This window comes from Podarcis liolepis (genome assembly GCF_965112155.1).
Source record: "Podarcis liolepis genome assembly, chromosome: 10".
NCBI classification, from domain to species: Eukaryota; Metazoa; Chordata; class Lepidosauria; order Squamata; family Lacertidae; genus Podarcis; species Podarcis liolepis.
The window spans coordinates 1,271,775-1,286,385 of record NC_139562.1 but is presented as its reverse complement, the minus strand read 5'-3'; the positions used below and the strand labels follow the sequence as shown (position 1 = coordinate 1,286,385).

The 14,611-nt window shown below is 56.0% G+C and overlaps 1 protein-coding gene across 1 annotated transcript in view; it reads right to left on the bottom strand.

Moving 5' to 3' along the window:
* The window catches only part of SND1 (staphylococcal nuclease and tudor domain containing 1), a 222,995-nt gene that overhangs the window by 90,723 nt on the left and 117,661 nt on the right, over positions 1-14,611 (bottom strand). Inside the window, exons 14-15 of the mRNA XM_083461073.1 lie at positions 9,873-9,945; positions 2,550-2,691 (exon numbers count right to left, since the gene is read on the bottom strand). Of these exons, the coding sequence (XP_083317199.1) occupies positions 2,550-2,691; positions 9,873-9,945 (215 nt within the window). The remainder of the gene's footprint in view (positions 1-2,549; positions 2,692-9,872; positions 9,946-14,611) is intronic.

Below are 14,611 nucleotides of genomic sequence, written 5' to 3'. Positions count from 1 at the left end.
CTGTCTGGTGCTGAGCTGCAGTGCCGTCCCCATCAACGAGCCTCGGCATCGAGGGCAGGCTGGCGAAAACAGCTACAGGCTCCTTTGGAGGGTGGGAGCGGCCCTTTTCCAGCACACCCCCTTCCATCCGACTGTGGGCAAAGCAAGGAGCCCCCCCAAGGAAGAGCTCCCCCCCATTCCGTTAGCTCAGCCTCCATGGAGCACCCAGGCCAGAGAGGAGGAGGAGGAGAGTTTCAGGGGCTCCATCTAATGCAAACAAGCCCCCCTCGCCCGCCCTCCTGACAGCATCTCAGCTCGGGGCCCCCCACTCTCTCTGGACCAGTCCCTGCAGAGTCTCCCCTGTGCCCCAACTTGGCCACTTGCTCCCCTTCCTAAGCTGCCTTGCCCCGTCCCAAGAGAGACAGATCCTGCACGGAAGAAGGAGCAAGACGGGTTTCAAGAGCAGGCGGGCACCGAGGGAAGGTGGCAGCGGTGGCAGCAAGCGCAGAGGGGCGAAAAGGAGATGTTAATCAAACAGAGAGGAACCTGCTGTGTCGCCAGATGTTTCCCTCCACGCAGCATCGTGACTCAAGCACTCGGCTCCCTCTGCCAGGTGGGGCATCCCTGGAGAGGAGCCTCAGCTGCCCGGTGGGTCCGTTGCCAGAGAGGAGCGGCCGCAGCTGGGCACGGCTGTGGCGCGGAGGGCGGCAGAGCCACTCTTCGGACCTTCCCTGGCTGCAAGGGGGCCTTGCCCGGCACACCCACATCCCTGGGCATTGGCCAGGGCGAAGATCTGGGAGAGGGGGTGGCGCCAGACCCCCTTCCTAAGAGTGCCTGACACACAGACGGGAGCCCTGCCAGGGAGTGGGTGAGAGAGGGGCTACTTTTGCCCTGGCCGGGCTCCACACCACAGGACTTGCCCTTGTCAAGAGCGCAGGAAGACCCAGAAGGGATTGTGCCTCAGCCAGGAGCAACAGCACCGGACCCACAGACCTGGGGACCAGAGGCAAGACTGGCAAGGGGGAGTCAGCTACTCTCGGGCACTCGGCTGCACTTTGCACGCCACACGTCACCAAATTGCAACTTTCAGACAACGAGGCAGAGAGAAAAGAACTACAGCCGCATCTTGGAAGTCAAACGGAATCTGTTCCGGAGGTCTGTTTGACTTCCAAAACGTTCAGAAACCAAAGCGCGGCTTCCGAATGGCTGCAGGAAGGTCCTGCAGCCAATCGGAACCCACGCCAGATCTTTGGCTTCTGAAAATCAATTGAAAACCAGAACACTAATTCCGGGTTTTGATCGTTCAGGAGCCGATTTGTTCAGGAGCCAAGGCGTTTGAGATCCAAGGCACAGCTGTACAGGTCTTGCTTGGGAGAGTCAGGCCATGAGTAAAGGGGCCGCCATTGGCCCTTCAGGCAGAGACAGCTTGGCTTCCTGCTCCATGCAAAGGAGACCCCCCTGCACCCCAGAGAGAGGGGCTGGCTGGGGGCAGCTGTGCAGGCAGGCTTTTCCTCAAGGAGCCCACATGGCGGCAAACGTCGGCACGACGGAACCCAAACTGTTCTGCGGGGAATGTGCATGCAGAGACACGCACGGCCCTCCCTCCCACTGAGTCCCACAGAATCACGGAACAGTGGAGTCTGAAGGGACCCCAAAGTGCAATGGCAGCCCCCTTGACATACCCCAGACCCCGAGACCAAAAGCAGCTTTCCACAAGGAGAATGAAGAACGCAGATCTGCAAAAGGCCTCCCGCTTTGCACAATTCCTTTCTTTATTTGCAGGGTTTATTCTGCAAATCTGAAGGCAGCCCTCTTTAGGGAAGTTTCTAACATTTGATGAATTATTATATTTTAACTTATTGCAGTGACCTTGGCAAAGTTTCTTTCGGAGGTCGCAAGGAACAAAGACCATCACGCTCTAGACATAATAAAATAACTACCTCAGTCTCTTTCGTCTGTTGTTTGGTTGCTTTAACCGTACAGCCATGCCTCATGTTACATCCGCTTCATGTTACATTCCTTCAGGTTGTGTTCCGCGGTGACCCAGAAGTACCAGAAAGGGTTACTTCCGGGTTTTGCCACTCGCGCATGCACAGAAGCCGCAAATCGCAACCCGCATGTGCGCAGACGCGCCGCTGTGGGTTGTGTTCTTTTCATGTTGCAAACGGGCTTCTGGAACGGGTCCTGTTTGCAACCAGAGGTACCACTGTATCTTGTTTTGAAACTGTTTTGTGGGTCTATGGACCGCAATAAAGATATCTGATTTGCATTTGCATCTTAATATTTTGCTGGAAGCTGGCCAGGGTGGCTGGGGAAACCCAGGCAGGTGGGCGGGGTATAAATCATCACCATCATCATCATCATCATCATCATCTGCTCTGGCTTGGTGCACGAAGGAGACTGAACCCCTAGGACCAAACCCATGAAGCCCCCCCCCCCGGCTGAGTCTGGGCCTGACCCACCCGCAACCTGACACTGACAAATACACCAAACACACATTCCTGCACCAACACCCCCCCTTGCCCCCAGAGGGAGCCCCCCAACATGCACCCCAGCGACGAGGGTCTCACCTGCGAGCAGGAAGGTGATAAGGCAAGTTTCCTTGGGCATGTAGAGCTTGAGGCGGGAGCCGCTGAACACGTACTCCACCACGGCCTCCGAGCGGCCGGCCCGCTGCAGGAAGGGCAGAAACTGCTTGGCCTTCTGGGTGTCCTGCAGGGAGAGAGAAGAAGAGGGGGGCCCTCAGCGGCAGTCCGGCACAGGCCCCCCCGCAGGGCCAAGACCCCCAGCCCTGCGCTCCTGCTCTGCCAGAAGCGTGGCGGATGACGGGCTCTGGCGTGTCCAGTCGTCCGGGGACTCTGGATCCCTGGGTCCTGGCTCAGCACCAGACAGGATCCCTTTGGGACAGACCATGGGCAGCGGCACAAGGGGGTCTCCTGGCTCTGCCGACCCCCCACAGGAGCTGCGGGCAGAAGAGGGAGAGCCCAGCCAACTGGGCTGTCTAGATCAGCTTGGCCTGCGCCAGTTGCTGCCCAGGGCTTCCAGGGACCCTTCTGAATGCCAAGCAGCTGTTCCCCTGTGGCTCGGAAGCCACGGCTCTTCCCGAGCAAGGCTCAGCTTTCTTGGGGGGCACGGGGACCACCTCGCTTTCCACGGAAACCTCTCCCCCCTCCCCACACAAATAGGCATGCCTCCTCACAGTCGGAGGGCCAGGTTTTAACTGCTTCTGCAGCTCCTAGCAACAAGTTCCCGAGGCTGTAAGGAGTTGCCCTCAAGGGATGGAACAGAGAGTTCAATAGAAGCATAGAATTGTAGGGCTAGGGGGACCCCAGGGGTCCTCTAGTCCAACCCTTCAAGGCAGGAAGCACAGCTGAATCACAGCACATCAGCCCCCCACTCCAGGGCCTGGCGAGGCCTGATCTGCCGTGGCACCGAGGGAGGCGGCCTTTGCCAGTCCCACCCAGATGCCCAAGAAGGAGGAGAGGTGCAAAGAGGTGGAGGGGACATTCTATCCTATGTGGCAGACTTGTAAAAGGGTAAAAGAGTACTGGGAAATAAAAAAATGTTTAAAAGTACTTTTCCAAAAAAAACCAAGAAACAAACAAGAGTCATTTTTGTTGGGGATAATTCAGACAAAAATTCCCAGGTGTCAGAAAAGGTTATTTACGTATGCCACTACTGCGGCCCGTGTTTTGTTAGCCACCAAATGGAAGAAGAATGGCGACTTAAACTGATGGAATATGCGCAGTTTGCAGACTTAACACATAGAATAAGAAAACAAGAGGAACATACGTTTAAAGAAGATTGGAAAACATTTATTGAAATACATGGGAAATAATTGTGTACACCTGAAAACGTTGGCAGCATTAAGATAAATTCAACGGTGCAAGTAGGTTTTGATGGATATAATAATGGAATAGTGGGTGGTGTAGTTTTTGTAAAATATGCAGGGATTTATGATACGTAAAATGAGCCATGGAAAGAGAAGAAGGGAAGTCATTGATATTTTAAGGATGTTTAAATGAGTATTTTAAATTGTAAAACAAAAAATCCAATAATACACGCGCGCGCGCACACACACACACACACACAATATGAGTAGGAAAACAAGAGCACCCCAAAATCAGGGGCCACTGCTTCTGGGTCTGGGCTGGGACTTGGAAAGGCCTCATCCAGCCTGGCTCTGCGCACTGGCTGGCTTGGGGACTTAATGATAAACTGCAGCTCGAACTCCGCAGCCTGGAATGTTTCCCCACAAAGATGGAGAGTCACCAGCGGCTGATTTATCCCCCCCCCCCCATGTGTGTGTGTGTGTGTGTGAGAGAGAGTGCTGGGGGGGCGCAGAGCGCCTCAGCTCCACAGCCAGCCAGGTGGCCTTTTCTTTTGCTCTCGCCTTAATTGAGAAAAATGAACTGCACAGGGGCAGCCAAGGAGGAGAAACTTGCTGCAGCCAAGGAAACTTTGCCGAGCGCCTGCCTCCCGCTCACCCCGGAGCTGCCTGACTAGACTAGCAAAGCGCATGGGGGGGACGGGGGGGGGGGCAAAGCCATCGATTGCCCGCCTCTCTCCAGCAGCAGCTGAGGCCGGGCACTGAAGAGGAGCAGCAGGAGGAGGCGGAGGAGAAGGCAGCCACTGGGCTGGCCGGCAGGGAGGCCAGGATTCGATGGGGAGGGAGGAGGAGGAGGAACCAAGGGGGAGCCTGCAGGATCAGGCCCATGGCCCATCTAGTCCAGCCTTCTCACAGCAGCCAGCCAGGTGCCCCCAAGGGAAACCTGCAAGCAGGGTCTGAGTGCGAGCGCAACGGTCCCCTCCTGTGGTTTCCAGCAACTGGCCTCCAACTGGGGAGGCAGGGCAGAGCCGTCCTGGAAAGGAGCCATCAAGGAGGAGGAGGAGGAAGGCAAGCCTGGAGGCTGGGATGATCTTCCTTAAGGGGACATTTCTTGAGATCCAGGGAGGGGCCGGACTATATTTTTGGGGGGGGGGTTATTTGCCCCACAAATAACCCAGAGATGCATTTTTCGCTCCATAAGACGCACTTTTTTCCTCTCAAAATCTAAGGGGAAATGTCCTTGCATCTTATGCAGCGAATGTGTAGTCCCTGGGGCTGGGGGGGGGGGCCGGGCTTCCCCCGCCAGCCCCGACCTGCTCTTTGGGGCTAGGGCTGGGGCTGGGGGTGGAGGAAAGCCAGGCTTCCCCCCACTGCCAGCCCCACAAGCTCGGGGAGCAGCGGGAAGGCTGCTCCCTTCGCGGAAGCCTTTCCTTTCGCCTCTCCTTTCAGCGAAAGGAACCCGAAGCCTTCGGAGCGCAGCAGGAACTCCCCCTGCACTCCGGAGGCTTCGGGTTGCCTTCACTGAAGGCGCAGGCAATGTGGGAGAGGGAGAGCTGCGCAGCGCCCCTTCAGCAAAGCCCTTCGTGTTTGGGCAGGCAGAGGCCCCAAAAATCATGGTCACACACGCACAGAAGCCAAAAATTGTGAAGGGGTGCATGATCTAGCCCACAGAGGGATCTCCGCGGGACCAATCCAGCCCAGGCAAGATAAACCTTGCCGACCCCTGGGCTATATGGACAAGCTGGGAGGTGGGCAGAGGGGGGGCAAAGCAGAGGATGCATGTTCTGGAAACCAGGCCTGATGAGGAACGGTCGAAGGAGCTGGGCTTGTTTAGCCTGGATAAGGAGAGGCTAGTAAGAGCTCTGATACCATCACCAGATAGCTTAAAGGCTGCCACATGGAAAATGGAGCACATTAATTTTTTCCTGCTCTGGAGGGCAGGGCCCTAACCTGTGGACTCAAATGGCAAGAAAGGAGCTTCAGACGAAATATCAGGAAGAACTTTCTGACGGTTTATATCTCTTTGACAGTAGAACGGAGCTGGCAGACTCTCCTTCCTTGCAGGTTTTCAAGCAGAGGTTGGGTGGCCGTCCGTCATGGATGCTGTAGGTGAGATTCCTGCACTGCCGGGGGTTGGACTAGATGACCCCTGGGGTACCAGCCCTGTGATTCTTCGACACAGATTCCCGGCCGAGAAGGAGAGAGCAAGACGGAGAAAAGCCGGGGACAGCTGCTATTATTTCAAAACCTCCCCAGCGTTAATTATCTCTGAATGGAAAGGAAATTATGCATAAATAGAATGGAGAAAAATAGAATCATAACTCTACTTTTATGTGAAGCGTTGCCAATTATGCAAAATTATGCAAGGACTTTGTGGAAGGACAGCCAGGCGGGTGCGGAGAACGAGCTCGCCCCCCCCAACCCCGTCACTCCGCGATTGTGGCTCTCGCAAGCCCCATAATGGGACGCAGCGCTGGAAGCGGGAAGGGAAGCGGACGCAGATTTGTCTTACATGACTTAAATTATTTAGTAAATTACTCCTGAGCAGGATTACATGCCTTGGAGGGGAGAGGGATCAGCCACGACAGGCAGCGGAAGGAGAAGGTGAAGGATAGCAGTCCAGGGTTTCTCTTGCAAGCCTCGGGGGCTCGGCCCCTGATTTGGGGGGGGCAGTGGCATTGATAGGGCTCAGAGGCCCCCTCTCTCTTTCTCTCTTCCTGGCAGGCGGCGCAAACGTGCTCAGCTGCAAGGCGGCGTCAGGTGACAACGCGGCGCATTTAATCAGATGCCTCCAGGCACTGGCCGGAATTAGATCACTTGCCCGCCGCGCAGGTTTCGAACCGCTTAGCCGCAGCCGCCTCATCTGCACAGCCAAGCTGCTCAAATGCAATCAAGGTGCCTTAATGAGGAGGCGCAGGAGACCAGGAGGGGGGCAGAGGGGGGGGCAGAGGCGGCTTCCGCAGCTCCGTCGCCAGCTCTGCGGCCTGGCAGGCTCCGCTCAGAGAATCCTTTCAGCGGAGGGCACGGGGCCCAGAGAGGAGGGCTGCCCACCCTTTCGGCTCATTCCTCCAGTCACCTGCCCGCCGGTCACCTTCCCCAAGGGCCTGGGAGGAGGTGGGGCTGCCAGGGATCCTGCCTGGCAAAGGCTCAGAGCCGCCGAGGTAACCGGCGGCAGAGGCAGGAGCGTCTTGGCCCGGGCGGCACCATCTGCAGCTGCAAGCGAGGGCACGCCTGGCACAGAAAGCAAAAGGCGAAACAAGACCAGCTCCCTGCGCCGGTGAGAAGGAGATAAGGCAGGGCTGCTGGATCAGGCCCAGGGCCCGTCTCGTCCACCATCCTGTTCTCACAGTCGCCAGCCAGGTGCCCGTTCTGCCCACCTGTGATTCTCAGCCGCTGGGATTCAGAGGAATAATCTCTCTAGCAACCCTGGCTGGCAGCCATCGGTGGCCCTCTCCTTCTCCACTAAATTGTCTGATTCTCTTTTAGAGCCATCCAAGCTGGTCGCCATCCCTGCCTCTTGTGGGAAGGAGTTCCACAGGTTAACTCTGCACTGCAGAAAGAAGTTCTTTCTTTTCTCTGTCTTGAATCCAGCTTCGTTGGACGTCTATGAGTCCCAGGGCTATGAGAGAGGAAGGAAACCCTTTTCTCTCTCCACTTTCTCCAGGCCAGGCAGTTTCTATCACGTCTCTTCTCTAAACTGCAAAGTCCCAAACCCTGGGACCTTTCTTCACAGGGCAGTCCCACCCCCACCCCCCACCCCAATCAATTTGGGTGTTCTTTCGTGAATCTTTTCCAACTCAGCAATAGTCCTTTCAAGGCGAGTCAACCGGCATGGGATTCCAGAGCCTTTTCTAACGGTGCCATTATATTTTTTTATTTTCAGTTCTCTTCCTGATGCTCCCCAGCGTGGAATTTGCCTTTTCCCAACTGCAGCACCTTCACGGAGCTATCTGCTGCAGTCGCCAGGTGTCGCCCCTGGTGTGTCAGTGCCACCGAGCGTATATGTGAAATTAAGATATATATTTTTGCTCCAACACGCATCACTTCACAAGGATTTACTGCCCATCCACTCTGTTTGGAAAGGTCCTCTTGGCAGCTCTTGGCAATCTCTTTTTGTTCCAACAACCCGGAACGATCCGCTGTCATCAGCAAACCTGGTCACCTCCCTGCTCCTCACTCTGGATCCTGCAGGGACAAGCTCAGGGTCCAACGGCAGTCCTTGGCGGCCCCCACTTCCCACTCCTCTCCCTTTGGAGAACCGTCCAGTTATTCCCGCTGTCTGCTCCTGGAAGCTTTGCCCATTCCTTTTCTAAAATGATTTTAATTTGATTTTAGAAAATATAAACTTACAACAAAGTCAATTAAAAATCCATATGAAGAAATTGCTCTGAATCACAAGACTCCCCCCCTCCATCCAGGGGTCCTCATGTCAATAATTACAACTGCATATCAATCCCTTATCCCCGTTTCTTATCCATCTAAATTGTCCATAGTTTTTGTCACTTTACAAGTGTGATTAAAATCCTGCTTACAATGGTCTCCTAATTATAATTTTTCCATCTGCTTACAATGGTCTCCTAATTATAATTTTCCCCCATTCTCTTTTTAATGTTCTTGTCTTCTTGGTCCCTGAGCTTCCCAGTTGATTTGGCCATTTCGGCGGAGTCCATCAACTTGGTTTGCCGTTCTTCCCTGGTTGGGAATGTTTCTTCCTTCCATCTCTGGGATAATAACATCTGTGCGGCCGTTGCCACATACATGCAAAGAAGCGTTGCCCATTCCTGACCCGCAAGAGGCTCTCTTCCTCTCTTTCCTCGGCTTTCTCGGGAGCCTGTGGCAAGGCTGCTTGCAGAGAGCACTGCGAAACTTCCAAGGACGCTGCGGCAACCAGGCCCCCCTATCGCCAGGGTGTCCAGCTCCCCGCAAGGATGCTGATCTCGGCAGCCCAATTCCAGAAGCAACGCAACTGTCCCCACGGAGTGCTGGCTGGATCTGGAAGGGCAGTTTTGCTCCTGAGGTGCTGAATTTGCAGCTGCGTGGAGAACTTTTCCTGTCTTCTCAGTCAGGGGGGACAACGGGTGCTGAGGAGGCTTCCCTCCTGGTGGCGTCAGCATGATGGCTGATGAAAAGCCTATCGCTGTCCCAGCATGCATCTCTCTCTTTCTCTCTCTCTCTCCCCACCACGGGTAGGCAACCTAAAGCCCGGGGGCCGAATGTGGCCCAATCGCCTTCTAAATCTGGCCTGTGGACGGTCCGGGAATCAGCGTGTTTTTACACGAGTAGAATGTGTCCTTTTATTTAAAAAGCATCTCTGGGTTATTTGTGGGGCATAGGAATTCGTTCTTTTTTCCTCCCAAAATATAGTCCGGCCCCCCACAAGGTCTGAGGGCCGGTGGGCCGGCCCCCTGCTGAAAAAGTTTGCTGACCCCTGCTCTACACACACACACACACACACACACACACACACCACCCTTTCCATTTCTCTTTCAGAACCAAGCAGGGCTGCTGAGTTTCACTTTGGGGGTCTTTGCTTGGAGGGGGGAATGGGCCTGGGAAACGGCCTGACCCCTCAGGAGATTCTGGAGACAGGCGCTGGGCACGTGGGGAGAAGGGGAGAGAGAAGAAGAAGAACAAACACCTCCCAGTGGCGACCCTCAGACTTGCCTTTGGCTAAGCTGCATCCATGAAGCTCCTTGGAAGCTGCCGGCCTGGGAAGGGAGGCAGGGAGGGAGGCAGGCGCCCGCTTCCAGGCCAAGACCAAGCACCTTTTCAAAGCTTTCACCTGGAGGGCTGAGAACGGGACTCTGGAGATCCCAGCGGAAAACCTAGGCCTCTCCCTCCTCTCTACTCAGGCAGAGTTTCTAAGTGGGAGCTCAGTCAGGAAAGCAGGAGACTCTCAATCTCAGGGTCGTGGGCAAAAAGATTCCCGCATTGCAGCGGGTTGGACTAGATGGCCTTCGTGGCCCCTTCCAGCTCTACAATTCTACACATTGCCCTTCTTTTTTAAACAACAACAACAAGCAGGCAAGGACACTGCTGGGATCTGCTTCTCTGCCTTCCTTACCCCAGAGATGTCGGCCACCCGGTGGATCGGGACCTCCTTCTTGCTGTGCAGTCCTTTCCCGTTCTTTATCGCCCTGTTTTTTGGGGGGAAGCAATCAGAGGGTCAAAGGAGGCGGAGGGGCAGGCCAGAAGGAGCCCCCTTCTGCTTCCGAGGGGCTTGTCGACCCCGAGAAGCAGCCCTGGGCCCAGAAGCCTGGCTCTCCCTCAAAGGGCTTTTCCCTCCGTGCCCAGAGCAGGGAGACTCAAAAGCAGCCAGAAATTCCTCCTGGCCTTAATGGCACAAAAGACTGAAATGAAAAACATGCCACGAACAGCTCAGTTCTCAGGGAAACCAGGTTTCTCTCTAAAATGATGCGTCGTCTCCTGCAACTTTGCAGGAACATGGGGCGCCCCAGCCCTGGCCCCAGGCAAAAGACCACCCCACCTCCAAAAGACCACCCCAACTCTGGGCATCAGAGCCCAACCCCTCACCCACTGCCAGGAGGGATTTGAGAAACCTTCCTTGGAGGTTTTTAAGCAGCGGTCGGATGGCCACCTCTCAGGGATGCTCTGGCTCAGATTCCTGCATTCAGGGGCCCAGTCAGTCCAGCGCCCTGCGCTCAGCAATTGCCTCTGCAAGACCAGCAAGCAGGATCCGACCACAGGAGCAGCCCTCTCCCCCCCCCCCTTCCTCCTGTGGTTTCCAGAAAATGACGGGGGGGGGGGCAGAGCACAGCAACCCTGACTATAATAAATAATAATAAATTTTTATTTATACCCCACCCTTCCCGGTTCAGGAAAGCCAGGCTCAGGGCGGCTAACAACAAATTTAAAACACTTTAATTGATGCTACAAAAAAACCAGCATAAAATATGAAACGTGAATAACAAAAAAATAAAAAATCAGTTTAGGGGGGAAATCCATCCAATAAACATGAGATGATCCCCAGGGCTAGTTGGCTAAGTTAGTCCTATTTGGGCCAGCGAGGAGACCAGGCGAGAATGAGCTGTGGGATCCCAGAGCGGGTGATATTCATAAAAAGGAGAGGGGAGGGGAGGAAGGGGAATAAAAGATCAGGCTAAGTTCAAACTGAAAGCCAGGCGGAATAGCTCTGTCTTACAGGCCCTGCGGAAGGAGGTTAAATCCTGCAGGGCCCTGGTCTCATGGGACAGAGTGTTCCACCAGGTTGGAGCCACCGCTGAGAAGGCCCTGGCCCTGGTGGAGGATGATCTGACTTCCTTAGGACCCAGGATGTCTAGTGGCTCCCAGAGCCCTCTCCTCCTCTGTGAATTTGCTTCCTCCTCTTCTGTAGCCACCCCAGTTGGTGGCCGTCCCTGCCTCTGCACCTCCTTCGACCTGCCCCAAACGGCCCCACGTTTGGCTTCCTGGGACGTCCACGAGTCCTGGTGTGACGAGGCAGAGAGAGAAACATCTGCCCCCCCTCCCCGCCTTGCTGCACCTTCCGCCTGCAGCTCCCCTGCCCCACAAGGACTCCCCACTTCTCCTAAAAGAGCTCTCCCCTCTCTTGCAGGAGCATCATCTCAGGAATCTAATGGGGGGGGGGGAGAGCGAGCAGAGGGATTTCCAATTTGCAGGCAGGCTGTTCCTCCCACAGCTTCTCCACAATCACGGCCAGCTGCTAACCTTTTCCTTTTAATTGCATTTCCCTCTTCCTATCAAGCCTCCCTGAAGCAGAGGAGCTGCTGCCGCCGCCGCCTGCCTGCTTGCAATCTGAAAGGCGCCATCAGGCTCTGAGACGAGCAGGGCCCCCTCCCCCCCCCAGAAACAGACACACACACAATCCCCTCCGTCCTCCTTGCTCTCTGCTGCACCTTGGGGTCCTCTAAAAGGAAGACCGTTCTGGTGGGAAGAGCTGTTTGGACAAAAGGACTCCCTTGCAGGGCGAATGACTCTCCATCCTTGGAGGGCTTTAAGCAGAGGGCAGGTGGCCCCCTCTTGCGAATTATTCCGCTGTGATTCCTGCATTGTGGGGGTTGGGCTGGATGACCTTCGGGGGTCCCTTCGAAGCATACAAACCCAAGATTCTACGGCCTCCTTCGGCAAAGGTCAAGCGGCCCTCTGTCAAGGGATTCTTCCGCTCCGATTCCCGCCTTGCAGGGGGCTGGACTAGATGACCCCCGTGTCCCCTTCCAGCTCCGCAATTCTCCGAGCCCGGCTCTCCCTCGGCCCCCGCTGGGCCCGCTCAATGGCTGCTCCCGTGCCGGGGCCTGCCGTTTGTTCAGCCGAGCCGAGGCACACAAAACACTCCGGCGGGAGCGCCAGGGACCCCGCCGGGCCTTTGTGGAGGAGTCATTGAGCAGGCTGCTCTGTTGCGAAGGGCTGGCCGGACGGCCTGCTGAATCCGGCCGTGGTTAAATGGGGCACCGGCAGCCGGCTGCTCGCAGGAAGCCAGCCGGCACAATGCTGGGTTTGGGGAGGGAGGGCACTCGTGCTGGCCGGCCTCCCCGTCTTTTGGAATACTGGACAAGAAAACGCACTTAAGAAGGGGCAGCAGAGGACGTCATCTCAGCTGAAGGGGGAGAGAGGCAAGGTGACAGTTAAGGGCATCCAGCTGCAGCAGGATGAGGCCTGAGGGGCCCTCTTCTCGCAGCGGCCAGCCAGGAGCCCCGATGGAAGAAGCCTGCATGCAGGATCCAAGCACAGGAACAGCTCGCTCCCTCCTCAGCCCGGAAGCCCAGCAGAGGCCGGCCGCAGCCAACGCTGAGCTCATTTGGGCAGCTTTCGTGCCAATCGCATCGCTCGCATCCTGGGCTGCTCTGCTCTGTGGCCGTCTTCCTCTGCCAGGAGGAAGGGAAGGCGCACGAGGTCTGTGGGGGCAGCAGGACAGAGCCCTGGGGTGGGGCGCAGAGAGCGGGCGGCCGAGCGACCAGGGCAAACCTTCCACCGACCTTCCCAGTTGCCCGAGACCCATGCGCTCTTCTCACGCTCTGACTGAGGTCCAAAAACTTGCTCATTCACAATGCTCAGGCGCAAAGTGCGGCTCTTAGGATTCGGTGCTGAAAACGGCAGGAGGGGAGAGCTGCTCTTGTGCTCAGATAATGCTTGCAGGTTTCCCATAATGCAGGCGTGTCCAAAGTCCATTTCCGGGGTCTAATCCGTACGTTTCCGAGCACAATTCAAAGTGTCAGTGCTGACCTTTCAAGCCCTAAACGGCCTCGGTCCAGTATACCCGAAGGAGTATCTCCACCCCCATTGTTCAGCCCGGAAACTAAGGTCCAGCGCCAAGGGCCTTCTGGCGGTTCCCTCCCTGCGAGAAGCCAAGTTACAGGGAACCAGACAGAGGGCCTTCTCGGTGGTGGCACCTGCCCTGTGGAACGCCTTCCCACCAGATGTCAAGGAAATAAACAACTACCAAACATTTAGAAGACATCTGAAGATAGTCCTGTTTAGGGAAGCTATTACTGTTTGACGGACTATTGTATTTTAATATTTTGTTGGAAGCCACCCAGAATGGCTAGGGAAACCCAGCCAGATGGGCGGGGTAAAAATAAACTATTATTATTATTATTATTATTATTATTATTATTACTACTACTACTACTACTACTACTACTACTACCTTCATCCTCATTATTATTATTTAATCTGGCCCTTGTGGCAGTATTGTTCTGGGCAAAATCCTAAAAAAAAGCTCTAATCCTAAAAAAAATGAAATCCTAAAAAAAGCTCAACCATCTTGGTCAGCCCTTACACATGTTCACTTCATCAAATTTGAGCACCCTTGCCATAATGGGAAGATGGCTGCCCACTGGGAGAATAGGAGGCTGGACTAGAGGGGCATCACGTTGGCACCAGGAGGCCTAACGCCGCTCTGGCCACAGGAAGGCCAAACTCCAAAACGCTGAGCAAGTGCTTTTGCCTTCCTGCATCAGGCTGGCAGCCTGGCCCACAGAGGAGCCAAGGGGGCCTCATCCTGCCCCTCGCCTGGCCCCGCCCTGGCTGCTCAGCAGCTGGGCTCCTCCCCCCCCCTCGCGGCTGGCTGGCTGGCAAGGGGGCTCCGCTCTCTCCTGCTCCCCTGCCCTCCCCCTGCGGGAGGAACATCCGTCAGGGCTGGACGCACGCTGTGTGGTGCCGGCCTGGTAATTGGCTTCGCGGTCCCACCCGCTCCCCGGCGCCAGCCGTGCCGCTTTGCCGCCTTTGCTCTTTTCCGTGCTCGGCTGAGGCGCCCGCTTCTCTGCTGCAGGCTTGCAAGTTTTCAGCCCAGCTGTCAACGAAAAGGCTCGGCTAATTGGTGGCCGACAGACTCTTAATAAGGGCTGGGTGGGGGGGAGGCGGGGAGAGATTCACGGCCCCCTCTGCGTCACTTGACAAGGACTTGCCATGCTGCTGGCTGCAAGAAGGGGCTCTCCGGCAGAGGCGGGCAAGGGGCTACGGAGGGTCCAATCTCGCCCCCCCCCCCCAAGAAAGGCACAGCAGCTACAACTGAGAAACCTTGCCAGGCTGGTGAGGGGACTCACCCCTAGTCCAGCCTGCGATGCCACCCACCTACCCACCCCTCTCCCAGGAAAAGCCAAGGGGTCCTTCTCCTGCTGCCCCACAGGAGAGGGCTCTGCTCTACCCTCCACAGTTGCAGCCAGTCGATCCTCCTGCCCCATGGGACAGAAGAGGGCTCTTGGGTTCAAGTCCTGCTTGGGTTTCTTCCATAACTAGCCACTGGCCTGATCCTGCAGCCTCTCTCCTTCTGTGTCCATGCGACGTGAGCGGCCGGCAAGGAGCGCTTGGTTCAAGGAGGCCCCCTCT